Source organism: Cyprinodon variegatus, unplaced genomic scaffold, assembly GCF_000732505.1.
Source record: "Cyprinodon variegatus isolate N-32 unplaced genomic scaffold, C_variegatus-1.0 Scaffold413, whole genome shotgun sequence".
NCBI lineage: Eukaryota > Metazoa > Chordata > Actinopteri > Cyprinodontiformes > Cyprinodontidae > Cyprinodon > Cyprinodon variegatus.
Window position 1 is genome coordinate 119834 of NW_015150866.1, and position 22174 is coordinate 142007.

The 22174-nt window shown below is 39.8% G+C and overlaps 1 protein-coding gene across 1 annotated transcript in view; it reads left to right on the top strand.

The window, feature by feature from the left end:
* Window positions 1-10542: 10542 nt before the first annotated feature.
* LOC107093202 (inositol hexakisphosphate and diphosphoinositol-pentakisphosphate kinase 1-like) overlaps window positions 10543-22174 on the top strand; it is an 80232-nt gene continuing 68600 nt past the window's right edge. Inside the window, exons 1-6 of the mRNA XM_015388088.1 lie at window positions 10543-10564; window positions 13366-13505; window positions 15111-15306; window positions 17571-17661; window positions 19276-19361; window positions 19592-19746. Coding sequence (XP_015243574.1) covers window positions 10543-10564; window positions 13366-13505; window positions 15111-15306; window positions 17571-17661; window positions 19276-19361; window positions 19592-19746 — 690 coding nt within the window. The remainder of the gene's footprint in view (window positions 10565-13365; window positions 13506-15110; window positions 15307-17570; window positions 17662-19275; window positions 19362-19591; window positions 19747-22174) is intronic.

Here is a 22174-nt window from a genome sequence, read left to right on the forward strand (position 1 = left end):
ATTCTGAGATTAAAGTCAGAATTCTGAGATTAAAGTCTGAATTCTGAGAAAAAGACAAAGAGCGAAATCCTGTAATGCGGCCATGTGATCGCTAGATGGCGGTGTTTATACTGTTTTAATAAAATCTTCGAACTGGGGGAATAAGAAAAGGAAAGGAGGGGGGAGGAAGCAGTTTTATCTGACTAGCCGCCTCACAATGACGGTAGTGGCCGGATTGAACTCTAACGAGTAGCTTAAAAGTTTACAGAGAGTAAAGAGACAGAAAACGGAGACAGCAGCTGAACCCGGAAGTGAGGAGCAGCCTAACCGCTGGTGGCTTCTACCGGTGAGTCTGTTACTTCAGGGCTCTTTGTGCTTCCCTCACATGGTAACTTCAGGTCACAGAAGGAAACTGAGCTTTATTTACGCCGCAGGAGGGAAAAGCCTGCTAGTTTTTCTTCAGCATGGTGCATCTATCAGGTGAGTGAAAGTGAGCAGGCCGCTCTGATTACTGTCAGCTCATTCATTGCGTCTGAAAGCAGCTGTGTTGACCTGAAAGCTGTAATGTTTGGTCAGAAATAACCAATCGATTATAAAAACAGGAAACAGATGGATAATTGAAGCAAAGACAAACGTTCCCGTTTGTTTTACCTAAAGTTTTTATGATCACCTTTTGGGATTTTTCTACTTATATTAATTATTGTTGTTATCATTTGTTTGACACTCAGTGATCAGTTTCACCTCTCAGTTCTGTAAAACCTGTAAAAACAGATGTTAAGTCTTATTCGTATCCAGAGGCAGTTGTTGTGTTTGGCATCCCGGTGTGATAGATTAACTGGTTATCATGTTCCTTATAGATAGATGGCTGCGCCGACGCCTGTCTAAAAATACTTCTAATATACAAAATGTTACAAATTCAGGTTCACTAATACCTTAGTTTCCATTGAGAATGTGTTTTAATTAGGGCTGAAACAATTATTTAGATTAATCGATTATTAAAATAATCGTCAACTTATTTAGTAATTGATTGTTGACTGGAGTGTAGAGACTGTAACACATGTCTTTATCTGACAGAGCGACCCACTTAGAGCAGGAATTATAGTATTATAATATAGTATATAATGTAATAATAGTATAATGTATATTTATAAACGTTTTGCATTTAAGATAAAAAAAATAGCAAAACATTTTCTTCTGTCAATATGCTTTATCCAGAACTCAAGTGGAAGAGTTTTAGATTAACCTGGTTTAATTTAGTAAAAAAATCTTCTAAACAACTAAACATTGGTGTCGTAAGTGGAATACTTTTTGTTGATGGTTAAAGGTTATAGATAAAAAAAAGAACTGTAAAAGTGGAGGTATTACTAGTTATCTGGGGGGAAAGTGAGGGGTGAGAGGTAAGAAAAGACCGTGAGATATGTTGAAGGGAGAATGATAGGGAGAGCAGGGGGTCCAAGGTGAAGGAGGCCACTGAAAGTGCTAAAGGCTAGGCTTGAAACTTTCCTTTTTAATAAAGTTTATAGTTAGAGTGGCTCAGGTTATCCTGAGCTCTCTATAGTTCTGCTGCTATAGGCTTAGACTGCTGGAGGACATAGGGACCCCTATTTCATCATTCTGCTTCATTCTATCTCTATTCTCCCACTCTGCAGAATCTCTCTGCTTATTCTCATAGTAGCTTCATCTGGTCTTTTCCTGTTTGGCTGTGACTCCATCCTGGAGAGAAATATTAGCTGTGCTGCTGCCATCAACACCTTTGTTATAGATGCTGGAGCTTGGCCTTTTTTTCAGTGTAGTCCTGTTTCTCTAACTGTGACTAACTGGATGTGCTCTCTTCGTCCTCTGGCATGGGAGCTGGCAAAGGAACTTTTCTTAAACCAGTTATTAATAGGTTAATCAAAAAGATAACAGAATAATAGATTTGCAACATAACTACTATTAGGCTAAACTAGGCAGGTGCCTAGGGCCCCAAATTCCTGGGTGCCCCATAAAACTCTGTTTCCGTGTATGGTTAATATAACTATTCCTTATTATGCACATTAATTATGTTGTTCATAAAATTAGTTTAGCTAAAATATTAAGTGTGTCACCCCCCCCCCCCCCCCCCCATTGGATCAGTCCATTTGCTGCACATGTTCAGAAAGGTCCAAACAGACAGCAGCAAACCATTTGAAAACACACAATGCAAAGAGCAGTGTTGCTAACTGCATTGGATAATGTCAGGTTTTATGGCTATTATTATTATTTTTTTTTCTTTTGAGTTTTTACGGCACTAGTGGCTCGTTTTTATGGACAGGCTGAGAGGATAGGGGGTATGAGAGAGGGGAAAGGACCACAAGCCGGACTCGAGGACTAAGGCCTCCATACATGGGTCATGCGCGCGAACCACTGCGCCTCCAAAGCACGCTCTAGGTTTTTAGCACTAACCTGAAACAGGATAAGTACTAGCACTAGTCTGTTTCATTCAGACTCCTCTGCTGGGATTTCTGATGCCAGTTTAGCAGAGAGCTTGACAGATTTTTATAGATGAAGAGAGGAAGACTTGGAGAGAAAAAAACTCACGGTTTTGTGCAAACTGCGCCCACTAGATCCGTGCGTCAGATCCGTGGATGCAGTTAAAGCATCCAAGCTATCTGAGGAAATATCTGCTGCTGAATGAGGAACGGAAGAAATCATTTTGGATCCAGATCTGTTCAGCAAAACCTGAATGTTCCTGAATGTTTCTGAAATTCTGTGTAATTTGGCTAAAAGCTTCACTGCACATCCAGTAAACCTTGACTGCATCCTGTATTTTCCAAACCTTCTTTGTTAAATAAAGACGTTTTTTATTATTTATTATTTTTATTTTTTTTTGCAGGCAGCCAGTTAAAAACAAGAGCTAGGTTAATACTGCGATCAAGGAAATCTTTTAATGCAGGCGGGGCGCCTCCGGGTGCATCGCTGCCCCCCTCAGGACACCTGCTTGTGCATCATTTCCTTGGCATTACGCTGCCGTGCGTTATGCAGAAGTTAGGCTGTCGTTGGACAGAAGTTCTGGACTCGTTATCAATACTCTGTGTATACTCCCAAATTTAAAAAATACATAGAAAGTTCAGCGTTTTCTTTTTTCTGTCAGTGATTCAGGGAGTTTATAAAATCCCCCTCGTTAACACATTGATTGTGTGGAAAAAGCTTGAAGGTTTTTCTCCTGTTCTTTTTCAGCGCTTGAGCAAAGCAGGATCTGCAATTGACCATTTTTTCCCCCAAATATCATGTCTATCCACACAGATCATGACTGACCAATCTTCAGTCCCGCCCCCTTAATAAACGACCAATCACATTCACTTTATTCACTGGTGTGAAGTCGGGCCGCACTCGGGAGAATTCGGAAATGCAACGTTTGGAACAGCCGCTGTTTAGTTTAGGGCCCAAACATTTGAATCAATCAATAAATTCCTTATTTTCACGGTTTATGGCTATTGACATAGTTTTCACATAAAATCTGTGGCCTTTGTGTGTAAATCTGTAATCTCTGTGTTTTATGCTGATGTTTGGAGCCTTATGCAGTCATTTCATTGTAAAATAGGGAGGCATGACCAGAGCAGCGATAAAAGTCTTTATAATTACCCTTGGGTATTTATAATCTCCATTTTCATAGCAGAGATTCATTTATGATCTTTCTTTTAATCGTTTTATTTAAAAGCAGAGCTAATTTCTCCTCAGTTTGGTTTATATAGGGAGGAGGCGTCTGTTTAGCTGATAGCTAGTCTGTTATCTTTAGCTCTACACTGATATTTTCATGGAGTTTGCCCACATGCTTTTCTACTGGATGTAATTATTAACTGCCTTTTAAAAAAAGATAAATTAGCTGATAACAGCCTCTGATGATCGGAACATACAATAATTGTGTCATTATTTTTTTCTTTTATATAAACTGACCCTTTTTCACGATTATGCTTTTGTTTCTAATTCTGACTTAGAGGTTAAGCCCCAATTACTTTCATCCATTCACAAAATTTTATGGCCCTGGACTGTCGGGCGATGACAGCTAGCGGATCCTCCCAGCCATTAGCACGGTGGCAGACGGGGTCAAAGGTTAAAAGCTTTCTGCCTGAGTCATGTTTTAACAGAGACATTGGAGCGTCTCTGGCCACAGACCCGCAGGTGGCAGCTAGAGATGTCATCCATCACGCCTCCTAATGTATTCATGAGCGATTAAGAAGGGTTTTGTTTTTCTCCGGGACCAATCTGCCTGGCAGAGAAGAGCGGTAATAAACCTGATTTATCCCTTCATCTTCCTTTTATCGCATTTTTTCCCCCGTCTCATTAAGGATCTTAAAGTTGTTTATGATGTGAGTCGAGCTAACTGGTGTCAGGATGCTGTTGCATCTCCATTAGACTTCTGTTTGATCAGTTAATTTATGATTTTTCTTTTCTTCTACCTGAGGCCTCATAATGATCCTGTTCTCTGTTTTAAATACATAGATGAATAATATTTCCATTGGGGTTAATAGTTAAGCTTGAAAGCCATGAAGCGTCTCTGGTTTGTATTGGTAATGGCTATGAGAGCTCTGTTTAACAAAGCTGTGCTCACACAGCTGATCTTATCAAGAAAAGGCAGAACAGGCAGTCCTGAACTGATCCACTGCTACTGTTAAGAAGTGTTTCCTTCTGTTAAAGTCTTAGGGAAATGTCCTATTCATCAGACTATATTGTCACAAAATTTAGAAAAGTTCTATTTAAAAAAGAATCCTGCCCTAAAATCTTTTTTTTTTTTTTTTTTTTATCTTCTGCAGGCCAGTTAGTTATACGTCAGCCTGAACACCTAAATTCGACCAATCATATATCAAAGGTCATCTGTCAATCAATATTTTTGGTCATAGCATTTTGATTCTAATATACGCAACGGTTGAAATCAGAATCCTTTCCTTTCCCATTGAGTTCCGTCCCAGTGTTCACTGGGATGGACGTCTGTGTCTTCAGCAGGCATAGAGCTAACAGAACTGGCAGCGTTGCGAGGCAAGGGCTCAAACATGTACGGCTGGAAGCCTTCTACACCAAACCAAGCTTCTGCCGCCCTGGCGTCCTCTTCCACAACATCTTCGTCCCCTCTTTCCTCCTCTAAATAAAAAATGGATGACGGAGGAGACTCATCCACGACCTCCGACACTAAACTCTCCTCCTCTTGCATGTTTCCTCTGTCCATAGCGTTCCTTGACAGTGTCGTTTCTAAGTCACCAATTTAGTGCTACTTGGTCCCAATGGAATTTCCCATTGGGAAACTACTAGCACTAAGTTGCTAACTGGTTAGCAAGATGCTTCCCACAAACCGGCCACATCCAAACTTGCTTATGAACCTTCTGCCTCAACAATCCCGCCCCGTTGATAAACGACCAATCAGATTAACTTTATTCACTCTTGTAAAGTCGTGCCCCACTCGGGAGAATTCGGAAATGCAACGTTTGGAACATTCAGTTCTCTACGACTTTAAAGGGAAATGATACACAGAAAAAAGATATGTTTCATAATCTTAGTAAAGGACAGCTTTATGTTTTGCATGATGTTTTAATTAAAGGTTATAAGGTACGCACCCCACTACTAGTAAAAGGTATAGTTAGCTTTATAACTTACTGCCGGAAATAATCAGCGCCATGTCAGGTTTTCTATTATTTGTATTTATTTTGTGAATTCATTTTGTCTTTAAAAGTTTTAATAGTATTGCATTTTTGCAAACTGGAATCCAGGAAGTATTAAGAACAGTTAGCATTGCCTTAGAGGATTGTTTGGAGACAAGCTGGTGATAAATGAAAAGCAAAGATTTAGAGATCTACGGCTTCTGTTTCTTCAAAGCATGCAGCCTTCGAGGCATTTCATTCGGGGGGTTTTTTTGTTGGTTTTTATAATATTGACCTTTTTAAAACTTTTTTTTGCAATGTAATATCAGTTTAATTTGTGTTTATGAGAGCTGCCACAAATGACAAACTTTCTAATGACTAATCTTTCAACCAATTTTTTTGATTATTAAACTAGTCTTAACTTCCAATAATATCTCGACACTAGGGGTTGGCGGAGTGGCCAAAGGATGGTGACGCCACAGCGATATGCGAACAGCAAAACTAGTGCTGTGGAGCGGGGTTACATGAACTCAGATGAGTCGTTTGCTCAGACCAAAATAAAACTGCGATAACAGGCTGACAAAAAAAAAATCTGAAAACGAATTTTAATAATCTATTATTTCAACTAATTGTGGCAGCACTAGTTTTTCTGATATTGAGTTTTCATAGGGGACTTGATGCTTAAAGAGTGAACCTGTGTAAGGAAGCTACTTGTTTCTGTTTTGAGGGAATAAAGATAACGCTGAACTTTGGGGAACTGTTAACTCTGATTCTTTAGGTAAACTCACCTAAAAGTCCAATGGCTTAACGACAGAACATTCGGCCCGTAAGCAATATTTTCTGGGTGGGCCCCATATGAAGTACAACACATGATAAAGGTTCAGGATACAGCGACAGTTCCATAAATCGGCCAAGAAAGTACAAATATGCAATTCTCAGTAGTATACAATCACACAACACATCATCTCCATTCATCTCCTGGTCGCAATCTTGACTCACTGTAGCAGCAATGTCCATCTCTCCCTATTCGTTATTCTTTGAACAAACGTGTTTATTTTGGGAAGTTTTTTCCATTCTTCCAGCAGCTCTTCTTACCTTTTTCTTTTCTGGAATCCTCTTTTTTTGTATCCATCGTTGCTAACACATTCTACGTAATGGTTATGTTTTTAATCTATGCTCTGGATTACCCATAATTCCAAGTCATAGTGTAAAAAATAAAATACTCAAATACACTCACTGGCCACTTTATTAGGTACACCTGTCCAACTGCTCGTTAACACTTAATTTCTAAGCAGCCAATCACATGGCGGCAACTCAGTGCATTTAGGCATGTAGACATGGTCAAGACAATCTCCTGCAGTTCAAACCGAGCATCAGTATGGGGAAGAAAGGTGATTTGAGTGACTTTGAACGTGGCATGATTGTTGGTGCCAGAAGGGCTGGTCTGAGTATTTCAGAAACTGCTGATCTACTGGGATTTTCACGCACAACCATCTCTAGGGTTTACAGAGAATGGTCCGAAAAAGAAAAAACATCCAGTGAGCCGCAGTTCTGTGGGCGGAAATGCCTTGTTGATGCCAGAGGTCAGAGGAGAATGGCCAGACTGGTTCGAGCTGATAGAAGGGCAACAGTGACTCAAATAACCACCCGTTACAACCAAGGTGGGCAGAAGAGCATCTCTGAACGCACAGTACGTCGAACTTTGAGGCAGATGGGCTACAGCAGCAGAAGACCACACCGGGTGCCACTCCTTTCAGCTAAGAACAGGAAACTGAGGCTACAATTTGCACAAGCTCATCGAAATTGGACAATAGAAGATTGGAAAAACGTTGCCTGGTCTGATGAGTCTCGATTTCTGCTGCGACATTCGGATGGTAGGGTCAGAATTTGGCGTCTACAACATGAAAGCATGGATCCATCCTGCCTTGTATCAACGGTTCAGGCTGGTGGTGGTGGTGTCATGGTGTGGGGAATATTTTCTTGGCACTCTTAGGGCCCCTTGGTACCAATTGAGCATCGTTGCAACGCCACAGCCTACCTGAGTATTGTTGCTGACCATGTCCATCCCTTTATGACCACAATGTACCCAACTTCTGATTGCTACATTCAGCAGGATAATGTGCCATGTCATAAAGCTGGAATCATCTCAGACTGGTTTCTTGAACATGACAATGAGTTCACTGTACTCAAATGGCCTCCACAGTCACCAGATCTCAATCCAATAGAGCATCTTTGGGATGTGGTGGAACGGGACATTTGCATCATGGATGTGCAGCTGACAAATCTGCTACAAGTGTGTGATGCCATCATGTCAATATGGACCAAACTCCCTGAGGAATGCTTCCAGCACCTTGTTGAATCTATGCCACAAAGAATTGAGGCAGTTCTGAAGGCAAAAGGGGGTCCAACCCGTTTCTAGCATGGGGTACCTAATAAAGTGGCCGGTGAGTGTACATTGTTGTTTTAAGATCTTTATTGCAGTTGAAACATATATGAGTGTATTTTTTACCCACTGTCTAATGAACAGTTATTAGCATAGTAATTAAAAGTACCACTGTCTGCTTTGCTATTGGTGTCGTGTTTAAATGGCTCACCATCATGTTGAAATCTGCCGTGTGTGCTGAATAAATAAGGTCCAGTGCGGTCAGTCATTTCACTATCAAGTTGGTTAAAGAAGAATTTTCCGCACCATTAGATCTGCAAAGAGACGTCCTAGTCTACTATTGCGTAGATGGCCAGTGATGGGGCCACTAGGAGGTTTTGGGCCCGTAAGCAACTCTCTGCTTACAGATATTTACGCCATTGTAGAAGTCCACAACATGCTGTTTAGTCGGCCATCTTTGATCTCATTGTCTTTGCCTTCAGGAAAATATCTGCAAATGGTTTTAGGCCAAATTAGCTACATTTAGAAGGACACAAATAATCAGATTAAGGACCTTATCAGCTCTAAAATGTTTCAGGTAAAATTTTCAGACTGAAGATTGTAATCTAATTCGGTCCGATCAGAAAGAAATGTCATCCTGAAAGAGAGATATGGTTTTTGCCGCTTGCCATGAACAGATCGGACCTGTATCTCCACAGTTATGAATTCCTCCAGTTGTTCCAAGTTCTATTGATTTCTTACACCTCTTTCTGCATATAAGCAGTGTTGGAATCATTGTTGCAGCATACCCTTGTGAATGCCATGTTTATTGTGTAGTGTAGAAAGAACTGCAGATATGGTGAAAATAGTCACAATAGAAGAGAGGCGGATCACCGTAACACTCAAATATGCAGGTCTTTCCTTGCAAAGAGTCACGGTTCCAGTGATTGCTGACAAAAGGCCCTCAGGAGCTGTTGGAAACTGTGACAGGAAGAGGTCTGGCAGACCCAAAGCCACAAATGAATCGGAGGAAAAGTTTTTCATTCTCACAGGCAAGCAAGGTTCTTCATTTTTGACTTCCGGCTGCAGGTGTGAAAAGATGAGCTGCAGCAAGAAAGCCATAACTAAGTGGCCAGAATAAGACAGAGTCTCGCCTGGGCCATGAAACAAGACTTTGCTCAATCAAATGACTGGATAAATTATGATGGACTGAATCAAATTTGTGTTTAGTTTTTTAGTTTAGTTTTTTCTTACTAAACCTTTAGGAGGAAGTGTGTTGGTCTGGGGCTGTTTCCCTGACCCTGAACGTAAATGGCTGCAGCCATGTCTAATACCCTCTGGTATGCGCCTGGTTGATCAGGCGTTCATTTTGCAGCAGTACAATACCACAGATCATAAGACCAACATTTCATCAGGAGGAAAAAATAAGCTTGAGAACATGAATTGGCGAGTAGAGCGTCCAGAAATAATTCCCATTTAAGAAATTGTCATTTTTTGTTATATTTACCAAAGTTTGTTACTTTGATGAGTGAAAAGTTCATAAAACATTTTGGCTGCCTCCAATTTTTCTTTTTTTTTGTGTGTTTGTTTTTTTTTTTTTACCATGCTTGCTCTTATTTTTCGTGCAGTGAGACATTAAGTGGAATATTTTTCTGTCAAAAGTGGGGTGTGCTAAACTTGTGTGGGTGGCGCAGTCTCTCAGTGAGCGTCACGTCAATCTTGGTTTGTAAAAGAAAAAGAGGTCTAAAAAAGTCAATTCTTGCAACAAATAATATGTTCTGTTAGTAGGAATTAAAAAAAAAATGCAATCCGGAAATCATACTTTGAAAAACGATTTAATAAGGTTTTAAATAAATTAGCTATTTTTTCAGATTTTATCCTTTTTTTCTTTTTTTTAAATATTTTTTCAGTTTTACGTATTTCACTCTTTTCAAATTGTGTTTTATATATTCTCTTTCCTTTTAAGGGTGAGGCTTTCCTCTGGAGTAAAGAGCAAAGCATTTCTAATTTTCTGCATGAATGTTAGCAACATTGTTTGGATTTGGAGGGAAAAGAACGCAATCTATAAAACACAATTGAAAATTCATAAAACTATCACAAAAAGAATCATTTGAAAAAATAGCATTTTAAAATGATAAAATCTGCCAAAAAAAAAAAATGGAAAAACAAGTTTAAAAGAAACTATTTGAAAAATAAAATCTAAGAAAATTATTTTTCTACAACAATGGAACAAAAGTCCCTCCGCTAAAAAAGATTTCTCAGGCTAATTCAGCGGCTGCGTCCTCTGAATGCCAGATTCGTCAGCCAATCTACGCTATGACATAACCAGCTGGCGAAGCTGTCGAAGTTTTATAGAGTGGACCAAAAAAAAATAAGGCTTTGTTTTTTTGGTCCACTCTATAAAACTTTGACCTCAGCCTTAATTCAGGCATTTTGAATTAAAAAAGCTTCCTGGATGGATGCTAAACGTCTCAGTGGATTTTTTTTTTTTTTTTTTTTTTTACCTTTTTTGGAATGTCTAAGACCTGGATGACTGAGAATCTTCACCAGCATTTGTCATTTTTATTATTAAACTTAAGGGACTTGCAGTCTGTAGATTCATTAGCCAAAATGTCTCAGTATCTGGATGGTGGTAACGTCTGTGGTGTTCAATGTTCTTTACTGGCGTAGAAAGTCCTACAAATTAGGTTTGTATCTCGAAGGGTTTTCCATCAAGCATCGCTTTGTCAGTGTGTCTTTCTCTGGAGTGACAGCAAAGGCCTTTCATATCACATTATTAGAACTACTCGTTACATGTGTAAGGTAAACCTAACTGTTTGCAAAGTGTGGTGATGATGAGCCAGCGAATGAAAGCTGAAACTGTTTTAAACAGCAGCTGCTCTATTTGTTGCTTGTGTTGCTCTTTCTTCTATGTAGAGAATATGCTGGTGAAGGTGTGCGGTTTGTTTCATGTCTGAACTCTCTGCTCTGCTTGGTTTAACTAAGCCAGAGTTTGCACAGCCCTCCATGTTCACATCAAGCTGAGGTATGCAGTTTAGGAGTTTATCTGTTAGTGTTTGGTGACCCGAGGAGCTGTACTTTAGTGCCACCTGTCATCGCCTGGTGGCTCAGCAGTGATGAGTTACGTTTGGGTACCCGACACACCCCCAGATGAGGCTCCGCCTCCTTGTTCCTGCTCTACAGAGGACAGTTATTTCTGGGTATCAAGGTTAGGCGGAGTGGCATGTGAGCCCCAAATGAGGTATGTCCTGGCAGAAAGTTCAGAACATGGAGTGATTGTGTCTGTTTCTTTAGCTGCCAGGATCTGTAACGGCTCCTGTAAAGTGGCCCCTCCACTCACTGTTTGTCAGTGGAAAGGATTTTAGCCAAGTTCCTCTGACTGTCGGCCGTTTCAGTGGACGCTTGTGTTCTGAAGTTTCTTTATGTCACTTTGGCTTGCTCTCGGTGACGAGATGAAGGTTAGATTTGGTTTGTGCTGAATAGCAGGTAAGCAGTCACCACGTATACCCTCCACATCCTGGGAAATGTTCCTCCTTGTTTAGGGTTAATAATCCTCCATTTAAACTTTTGATAAATAATGTTGGACTGAGACAAATTTTAAAATCTGTTGCACATCAGTTTGTGTAATCCAGTCAATATTGTCCGTGAAGTGTTTCAGTTTCTTTTTTTAGTTGCTCTTTTGGATCACTTCCTATTTCTGTGTGTTCCTATGTTTATGGGTCTACATGTCTTTTCTTCTGAATTATTTTACACTTTTTCGTTTGTGTTAAATATGTTAGCTGTTATGGTTCAATTCAGTTTATTTCTATAGCGCCAATTTACAACACATTTCATCTCAAGGCGGTTTACAGTTCACCAGATCATCCAGTCGTTGACTCTTCAGCAATCCCTCACACTAACCATCCAGGAAACACACAGCCAGGCAGACGAGCACCGAGCCAGCTCCCATGCCAGAGGACGAAGAGAGCACATCCAGCCAGTCACAGTCAGAGAAACAGGCCGAGCTCCAACATATATCAACAAAGGTGTTGATAAGGGTTGTCGCTATACTAAAATTACAAACTCAATTTTGATACCCAGAAAATATTAAATACTCTATATAATTATTATTACCATGGGGATCAAAAAATGAAGAATTAAAAGTTTAAAAACTACCTTTGCTCTCAACATGGATTAACAGATGCTAGTTATATATAAGGGGTGGAACGATTCACAAAATCCACAGTTTGATTCACGGTTTCGTGGTCACGGTTTTCGGTTCGGTATATGTTTATTGTTACACAGAAAGAAAAAAAAATTATAAAAATAAATGAAAAAATAAAAATTTATAAAATTGATTATAATCCCAAAAAATTAATGAATTGTTATTATTTTTTAATGATTCGCAGAAACCCTGGATCATTTCTGGATGATTTGCTGCTTTGAATTTAATCATCTAGCGCATGCTCTCTACGATCTCAAAGGGACTCAGAGCGGAGCGGACGGGAGCCACAGTGGAGGCTGTAGGCTTTGCTTTGACCAGGCGGTCTGGAGCGCAGCGGGGCGGAGCGCTGATGGAGTATGAGGGATTTCGGGGTTAGCATGACATGTTGGTCATGTTGCTGTTAGCATAAACAACGTGTTGCACAATGCTTGCACTCTGTTGCACTTTTATCCACAACTTTCTTTCCGCCGTCATCGTAGGTCACTCTAAATGCTAAGCGGTCCCATACAGCAGACCTATAAAGTGCTGCTGGCGCGTCTTCCAACTCCTGTTCTTTCCCACTCGCCATACCCACACAATTCTCCACAACAACTGATTTTTTTTCTGCTACACCCGGCTACGCTGCTTCGCTTCTTCTTCTTCTTGTTTACTACTGGTGGTTGGCTTTGGTCGCAGTAGCGCCACTTTCTGCTCTGGAGTGTAAACGCTTTGCCTATGAGAAAAAGGAGCAGTGCATGAACCGAACGCAACACACGCGAACCGAACCGAACGGTTTGGATGGTTTTCATAAACCGTTCCATCCCTATTATGTACGTGTGCAAAATAACCAAGGCTTTTTAATGTATATAATCCAGAAATCTCAAAATTTAGGATTGTAAAGAATATGCAAAACACACTTGTCCTTGGGCTGGGCACCATGCCAAGTTAATATTGTAGTTGGATTGAGCATTTCAGTATCATTCAGTGCGTCTCTGTATTGATATTTTTGACTACACTTCTTACTGTTGACTAATGTAATTTTTTTTTTTAAATCCACAATTCTGTTCCCTGAGTAATCAATCAAAATTCACAAATAAAAAGTGTAGCAACCCAGTGGTGTCTAAGATGTCTGATCAGCTGAACTGGTTGCCTAACAAGTTTCTGTTCTTGTCTTTTTTTCTCTCACAGCTCCAGTTTATGTTTTGAGCATGCCATGTTTCAGCTGGTTTACGATGTCCAAGCCCTGTAAGGCACCGGGGTCGGTGGGAGAAGCGTGCCCCGCTTTGTGATTGGCTGTAAAGAGGATGAGCAAAGCATGGGCCAAATGGAGGCTGGTATGAAGAACGAGATGTTTCGACAGGAGGACATGGAGGACGATGAAATCGAGTCGGTAAGTTAAATGTGGACGTAATAGGAAAAAAATGGGATTTAAGGCTGTTATTTAGTTATTTTTTGATGTTGTGCTTTGAACATGCTGAAAAGAACAGCACATAGTTGGCAATGAAATGTCATTAAACATAATGTGGCAAGATTTATCTAAAACCAAACGGAGAGGAATTGTAACAGGAGAATAAAGTAATGGAAGCTAGATTTAAAAGCTGCGTTTGGTGCAGAGCAGTGATGCATACCTGTTTATCCTTTAGATCACTCATAAACATCAGTTGTCTTTCTGTTTAATCACTTGGATAGTTTGAAATGAGAGGAGCAGAATCCCATCATAATCAAAGAGGCTGGATCAGTGAACATGTGGGTCTTTCACTCAGTTAGGCTTAGATGGTCACATTTTCAGGCCTATCAGAAGAAAAATGGCATATTTAATGATCTGATAATGGACTAATCTCCATGCTGCAGGAGTGGTGAGACAGAGGAGTTTGCTAATCTTAAAAGAAAGTCGCAGAATAGATTAAAACCTCCCTCCCGGATGAGAAGAAACTAAATCAGTGTCACATTTTCTGCATAGGATTTTCCACCCCAGCCAACCTCTCTCTATATTTAGATCAATGCAGAATAATCATTCCAAAAAAGTTGAAAAAACGATCCACTGGACTTTGTTTTCCAAGTTTGAAAACATTTTGCATCCCATTCAGGAAGCTTTATCAATTCAAAATGTCTGAATTAGCGTTGAGATTCAAGCTTTATAGAGTAGCCCCACTAAGCCTTGTAATGGCTTAGAAAACATGCAAATAGAAGCAGAAGAACAGGTCCGCCCCTCAGGAATGGGGAGAGTTGGGGTCTTTTGTAGCCTGCAACACCCGATACTGGCCTATGCCTTAGAAAAGGCAGCCATTGGGGTCATTGTCTGCCTGGCTGACCAGCCTGGTCAGGGTTTATTGAGCGACTCTATAAAGCTTGGAACTCACGCAATCCTTTATTTTCCCAAAGCGGGGGAATTACAACAGTAGTTGAAGCGACATAGTCGGATTAAATGAAATGTGTAATCTGGGTGGGATTAGAATTAGATTGTCCTCTAGAATGAAAACATTTTTTGTGCTGTAATTCTTTCAAAAGTTCACATATAAAGTAGAGCTAAAGTTTTTTTCGTTTACATTGTTAAATATTTGTGTTCCAGTCACTGCCATCTAGTGGTCAGCCTTGATATAGCGACCGTTTCACTTTAACAGTCATCGACCATTACAGTTATGTTAGGTTAATACTCATAAATACATTTCAAAAATTAATTAAACAACTTAAAGATAGTTTTAAAACAAATATGTTTTATTTTTTCTATTTTTTACCATCACACACAATGCCTTGAATAAATGGTTATCAACCATTTTTTTCCCTACACTTTTTACATAGGATCACTGCTGCACTTTAAGGAAAGGAAATTATCATTTAATTTCTGAAAAGCTGTACAAAACAAAATTTATCTAAGTCTTATTTATCCGTTTTTGATTGCCTCTGAAAGCCATAAATAATGAACACTTTCTGATTGAACTTTGTAACAAAGCTGGTCGGGTTTGTCCTCCTTTCCTTCTCTCATGTCGTCTGCCAGCCATCAGAGCGACAGATCGTGGTGGGCATATGTGCAATGATGAGAAAGTCCAAATCAAAGCCCATGACTCAGATCCTGGAGAGACTGTGTAAGTTTGACTACATCGATGTCGTCATCTTTCCTGAGGAGGTGGTTCTGGAGGAACCTGTGGAGAAATGGCCCCTCTGTGACTGCCTCATCTCCTTCCATTCCAAAGGTAAAGTTGGCGTTAGATCTCCCCGTTTCCCTTCTGGTTTCCAGTAAAGTGGTTTACATCCTGCAGCATAATATTCAGGGCAACTCAACCTAGAAACCTGTTTCCAGATGTCAGTATGTAATGGAGCGATTCACGATCCTAATAAAAAAAGCAATAAAAGTCTGTTTTCTCTATATTCCTTATTTTCGGACGTGATTTCCCACCTCATTCGAGAGAGAGAGCAGTCGCTAAGAAACAGGAGTTTACTATTATTTGAATACAAGGACACATTTATTAGGAGCTGACAGTTTTAGCGTCCTCAGCCTCTTATGTTAGGATTATATGGACTAAATGTAAACAGTGGACTCTGTGTATTCCTGGGACAATAGATATATGCAGAATTTTGCATCAGTGTTTCCTTTCGTCCCTTGACCCTGAAATATCCACGTTATGCAGGTCAAACTTAAGAAATACGGCGAATTGTCAGGGTTTTTTTATGGGATCTTTTCTACAGGAGGAATGGTATCCCTTGAATGTTGAGACGGTACAGCAACATCTGCAAATTTATAATTTCTGGGTGAGAATAATCTGTTTTCTTTCACTTATTTCAGAAAAGTTAAACTCTTAAAGATTCATTACATATAGAGTGAAATATTTCAAGGCTTTTTTTTTAAGTAATTGAGATTAATTTTTAATTTAAACCCAAATTCTTTGCCTGCAAAAAAATGATTGAAATAACATAATATTGCAAACTCAAATTAGACCCTCATGTTACCCTAAAACGCTAAGTTTGTAAGCCTCAAAATGAAGGACAGATGCCCAGAAAAAGGACTCGCTCCACTGAGCTCATTGCTATGGAGGCTGGTTGTGTCCAGATACATCTTTATAAAGTGGAGTGGATGGAAATAAAAATGTTTTACGGGCAGTTCTTTTTCCAGTAGGACTTGGCACCTGCCCACGGTGCTAAAGATGTCATTAGCTTGGTTAATGACCGAGCTGTGGCTTTGTCAGTCTGCCAACTAAATGGCCTGACCTGAACCTGTTAGTGAATCTGTGAGGCATGGAGAAAAAAGAAGATGTGAGAAATCAGATCCAACCATGCAGACGACCTGAAAGCCATTTTTAAAGTTGGCTTTTGTATCTCTGATTCTTTCTGTATCTCTGCTTCTGTCTCCTTGAACCCCAGTCATCCTCATCAGATGGCCGCTCACACTGAGCCTGGTTCTGCTGGAGGTTTCTTCCTGTTCAAAGGGAGATTTTCCTCTCCACTGTCGCTACAAGCATGCTTAGTGTGAGGGATTGCTGAAGAGTCAATGAGTCGATGCAATCAGCTGGTTNTAGTGTGAGGGATTGCTGAAGAGTCAATGAGTCGATGCAATCAGCTGGTTTTCCTTAGATAGAAAACTTTGAGTCAATCAGATTGGTTGATCTGGTGAACTGGAAAGTGCCTTCAGATGACGTGTTGTGAATTGGTGCTAAAGAAATAAACTGAATTGAATTGAAAATATGAAAACAACTTTAGCTTCCATTACATCCCAGCAGAACCGGGGGCTAACTGCCTCTTTCAGGCCACATTGATATGAAAAAATGTGTTATAGCTTCATTTAACAACTGAGCCATTGCTTTGCATTCCAATGGTATCATCTCCTCCTACAGCTGCTTCTACTACTAGCTTAATTCTGACCTTTGCTGTAACTCAGCCTTACTGTTATCTGCCCAAAGTCTCACTCTCCTATTCAGAGTAGCATCCTGACTAAAAGCAGGTCTTCTTGGGCTTTTGTGCTTGGAAAACAGCTAACCCAGGTTCCAGTTTTATCCTATTTTTATTTTACACAACTGTTGCCTTGACCTGATTGCTCTAATAAATGTGTTTATCTAAGATAAACACGTTTATTAGCTTAGCTTGGGGCATAACACCCAACCAGGCTGTGGTAATAAACAATAACTCACGTTGCAGTTTGTCACATGCAGTGTTTTCCACCCTATTTTAAACATTGGGTGTTGTTTTTTTTAGAGAGATAAGGGAACTTCACTGTTTCCAGGAAAGAGGGAAGCTAAGGTTTTGTCCAACACAAACTTTAACTCATAAAACCTCATAAACAAGCAAATAAGTGTTTGTCTTTATGCAGCACTATTACTGGTTACTGGTTCTCATTAAGCTGTAAAAACATGGCATGGTAGATTCTATGCAGTCAGTAGCTAAAATCTTAAATCTCTGTTTTTCAGGTAAAATTTACTGTACTAATTCAAGTAGAAGTAAAATCCAAGTATTTTGGGGTTTTCAGGTTTTCCTCTTGACAAAGCTGTGGAATATGTGAAGCTAAGGAATCCAATGCTCATCAATGACCTCAACATGCAATATTTCATTCAAGACCGGTAAGCCAAAAACAAAAAATCCTTTTGATCCAATGAATATTTTTTGTTTTTGTTTTTAGGAAAGTGATCTCTCCAGATTACAGGAGATATATTGACCTTTTTTTTTTTAAAGACCCAAGTCTGTACCATGCTGGACTATGATTGGACAAAACAATTGTTTGAAATAATCCAGTTATTTACTCTTTTACCCAATGCCCTGTTTTTTTTTTTTTTTGACATTAGTAAAGCTCAATAAGAAATTATTTCAAGGAAAGAATTACATTTTACCATAAGATTATTTGCATTAGTAACTGAAATACAGGAATATATCTCTTTATGGAAGAATTTTCAAACTTTTTCAGGCAAAACAAGTAATTTTCAAAAATAATACTTCGACAGAACCTCTAGAGGGGCACAGATTAAAATAGCTAATTTTAATAAACATATATAATAGATAAATTTGGATCAGCTCAAAATGTTTGCTTCTGGCTATGATGCAAACATGGAGATGAAGGGATTCTGGACCAACAGGATGAGCAGGATGGAGCTGTGTGAGGCTGAACTGAGGCGTTGCTACAGATGGAGTAGGTAGCTTTGAACCAATCGGATGATGAGTTTATTAACAGTTAGCTGGTAGCGAAGTTTATGTCTTTAGTTAGATTGGATAAAAGAGATGATAAAACTGTAATGGTTGTCTATTAGTAGCTGTTTTGTAATGGTCACCTTTGCCCATAGCACTGCTGGCTCAGGTGATCAAATGAGCGTAATCTGATGGAAGCAGCTAGAATCCATCTAGTGCCGATTGTTTTGGAACGAGACGCCACCAGGGCAACGCATTTGAAACTGAATTTTTTTTAGGTTGAATTGTCTTTATAAAATGTTATTGTTTCATTCCGATTCAATTCAATCAAAATTTCAAGCCAAAAGTGTTATTGGAATTCAGGACAAGACCTTTGTAACCTTTGTAACATTCAAAAATATGGATGTTTTGATTCCAAAAATGAATGTCAATGTAATAACAAGAAACGCCAACTTGCCCGAATATATTAAGAAAAAGAACCAAAGTGCTTCTATAAGAAATTCATGAAAAACACAATTTTTTTGTCCAACATAACCTTAGAGGCATTCCTGCTAAAACTGCCACTTACATTTTTATAATTGTTAACGAGGCTTATTAACTTTTTTAATTTACTTTTTAACTTTTTAATTAGCTTTTTTTGACTTCTTCTTCTTCTTGACTTGTTAACTTTTTTTTCCAACTTAATTTCCAGTAGGTAATATATCATTCAAGGGCTCATCTAATTGGTCAAATGCCAAAATAAGCTGTGCAGGCATGTAGCAGGATCTTTGCTAAATGGTTGGATATAGATCTTGTGCTTCTAGACCTCACTGAGGGACGGGGGGGGACTCCATTTTTTTAAGGGGTATGCAGGTGATCATGCCCTATAAAGGGTTAAAATTTATGTCTAAAAAAAAAGACTTTAATTGTTCCATACTCATTCATGCATATTTTTTCTTTTTATTCTTTTACCAGATTCTTACCTGTAAAGGTTTTAATGTCCTTTTATATTTTTTGTCTGGAAAATGATGAACTTTCTTGTCTTGTAACGCCCTGGCGCTGTCATTTGATGACAGGAGGGAAGTGTATCGGATCCTTCAGGAGGAAGGCATCGACCTGCCTCGTTACGCCGTGTTAAACCGGGACCCTGACAATCCTGCAGGTGACAATTATCCCAGTTATCCTTAAGAAAGAAGAACACTCAAAATACGTTTTTAAAAAATCTTTAACTAAATTTGGTATTTTCAGAAATGCTTGCATTGCAGCCGTTTATAATCAGTTTATTACAATATTTGAAAAAATCTTCTGGATTTCCTTCGTGTTTGGAGGTGAGGGCATTTGGAAAGATTTCCTGACGACGTGACTTTTAACTCTTCAACCTGCCGTTTGCAGAGTGCAGCCTGGTGGAGGGGGAGGACCACGTGGAGGTGAACGGAGAGGTGTTTCCTAAACCCTTTGTGGAGAAACCTGTGTGCGCGGAGGACCACAACGTCTACATCTACTACCCAACGTCTGCTGGTGGAGGCAGCCAGAGGCTGTTCAGAAAGGTAGCTGCTTTCAGGGGAACCAGGCGACAGCATCGCTGTTATGCTGCGTACAGACTCACCGCAGTGGTCGTGGTGATTTGCACAAGCCCCGCAGGGAGTTCACCGCTCTGCACTGTCTGCGTTTACAACCTGGACCGCGTCATCAAATAGTAGGAATTTCAGCTGACGCTCCTCCCACGTGAAAAAACTAGAGCGAATATACGGAATAGTTATAATAATAGTCAAATTTAATAAAAATTATCTACTGTTTCAGCTGCTTAGGTAAAACTGTCATTTTTGCTGATTTGTTTTTTAAGATTGATTTAATAAAAAATGATTTAAGATCATATTTTATCACAGTTAATGACGTTGCAGTCCTTGCAGATGTTAGTGCTGTGCTTTTTTTCCTGATATAAAGTTACTGCAAACCATCACATGTCATTGTTTTGCTGGTATTGAATATAACCGTTGGCATGTTGATCTTATTTAGTGTCTGGAATGATTGTTTAATATCTAGTTAATCGACAGCCTCCCAGACCGTCTGCGTTGGACCTGCCGTTACCCTGGCAACCCCATTGCATTTTCTGTCAAGATCTTGCTGTCTGTCAGCATTTCACAATGAAAGCACAGCTGAAACATAACATCCCGGACTAATGCCAGATTTTTCTCTATGATCAACTTTTGTTACCGGGGCTAACATTAAGTTTTGTTAAAGCCCTGAAGCGCATAAAAAAAAAAAAAAAAAAAAGAGCTCACAGAGGATGACGGTCGGATTCAGTGGTACCTCCTTGTAAATCTGGCCGTGGGAGATGCAGCCACAGACCGGGGTGTCTGCTGGAAGTAAGGAAGAAGCAGGAGCAGTGCCAATTAAAATGGCCTATTTTTAAATCTGCTCTACAGATTCTTCCTTATTTCTACCTTTTAACATAATTTTCTCTATATTTAAACTGAAATAAGCTTTGCCTCTGGTGCACTTCTTTAATCTACAAAAACCTGTCCCAGATTAGATGCAGCGATACTATTTCATAGAAAAGATAAGCTTTTTCAACCTCAGAGATCACAGTTGCTCTCTCTTTAGTGGCGCCGCTGGCTAGTATCACGAGGCGGGGGCGGAGCAGGGACCGCCGTCACTGTGTGCGATTCGCCGCTCGCTGCTTCCTTGCACAGTTTGCAGACAGTTACTATGTGAATCCACCACCCTTGCTAACGCCACCACGCTCCGTCTGAAGGCACCTTCTTTATTTAGAGCTGGGCAAACTATAATGAAACGCACGTTTGTTTATAACAGCAATGATATACTAAACACTACGTTTACATCTGGTGGATTATCATCCTTAAGATAAGCACCAGTTTACTAGATTATGAGCAAGATTATTATGGTCACCTAAAACCTGCCGAAAAGTAGAATAAAAAAATCATTTTCTTAAACGAAACAAAAATACAACTAAAGATAAAAAGCTAACTGAAACTAATGAGTTTACAAAACTAATTTAAAATAACTGGGTTTCTAAGAGAAACTGTTTCTCAGCTTTTGTTACTGTCTTTATAGTGCATTAATATGAGGTCCAGGTTACTTTTGGTGCTTTTTTCGCTGTTCTGAAAATTCCCACATTACGTGCAACATAATGTAATACTTATCTGGGATTATTTTTACGTTATTATTTTAAATAAAATAAAAACCAATGAACATTTCCAAACTATTTAACCTTGATTACAAGATTTACCGTATTTTCACGACTATAAGGCGCACATAAACGTCTTTTTTTCTCCTCAAAATGTGCGGTGCGCCCTATGGTGCGGTGCGCCCTATGTGTGTTGCAACTGCGACTTTTGAGACCACCTCATTGAGGAGATGATAAAAGAGTGGCTGAATGTAAGGAGACCAGGTGTTTTTTTTTTCCACTCATCACCACACCATCGCTGTTAATCTGACTCCATGCGTGCCCATCTCACAGCTGATGTGAAAAACATGGTGAAACAAATTAATGCTGTGCTCGCTGTGAACCGGACGCAGCAGGTGCAGCAGAAGCAGCGAGGTTTCATGCAAAGTCAACGGTTGACGAGCGTATAGATGCAGCAAAAGGTCCCGCAGCGCGTTTTGAGCGAGTCGGGAGCGCACCGCCAACGCGCTGCTGCTGCTCGAGATGGAAAAAATTGAAGTTTTGCTGCTGGATGCACCGCATCAACGAATCAGAGAAGCTGATCTGGGAGCTGACAGCGAGACAGACACAGCGCTCTGATGACATATGATTTTAAAGCAAATGAAAAAGGCTGGATAGATGAGGAGATGATGAAAGCGCGGCTGAGGGAGGTGTAGGCTATGTGAGGAGACCAGGTGGTTTTTTTCCACGCATCACCATCGCTTTTAATATGTGACTCCATGCGTGCCCATCTCACAGCTGATGTGAAAAACATGGTGAAAAAAAATAAACGCTGTGCTCGCCGTTAT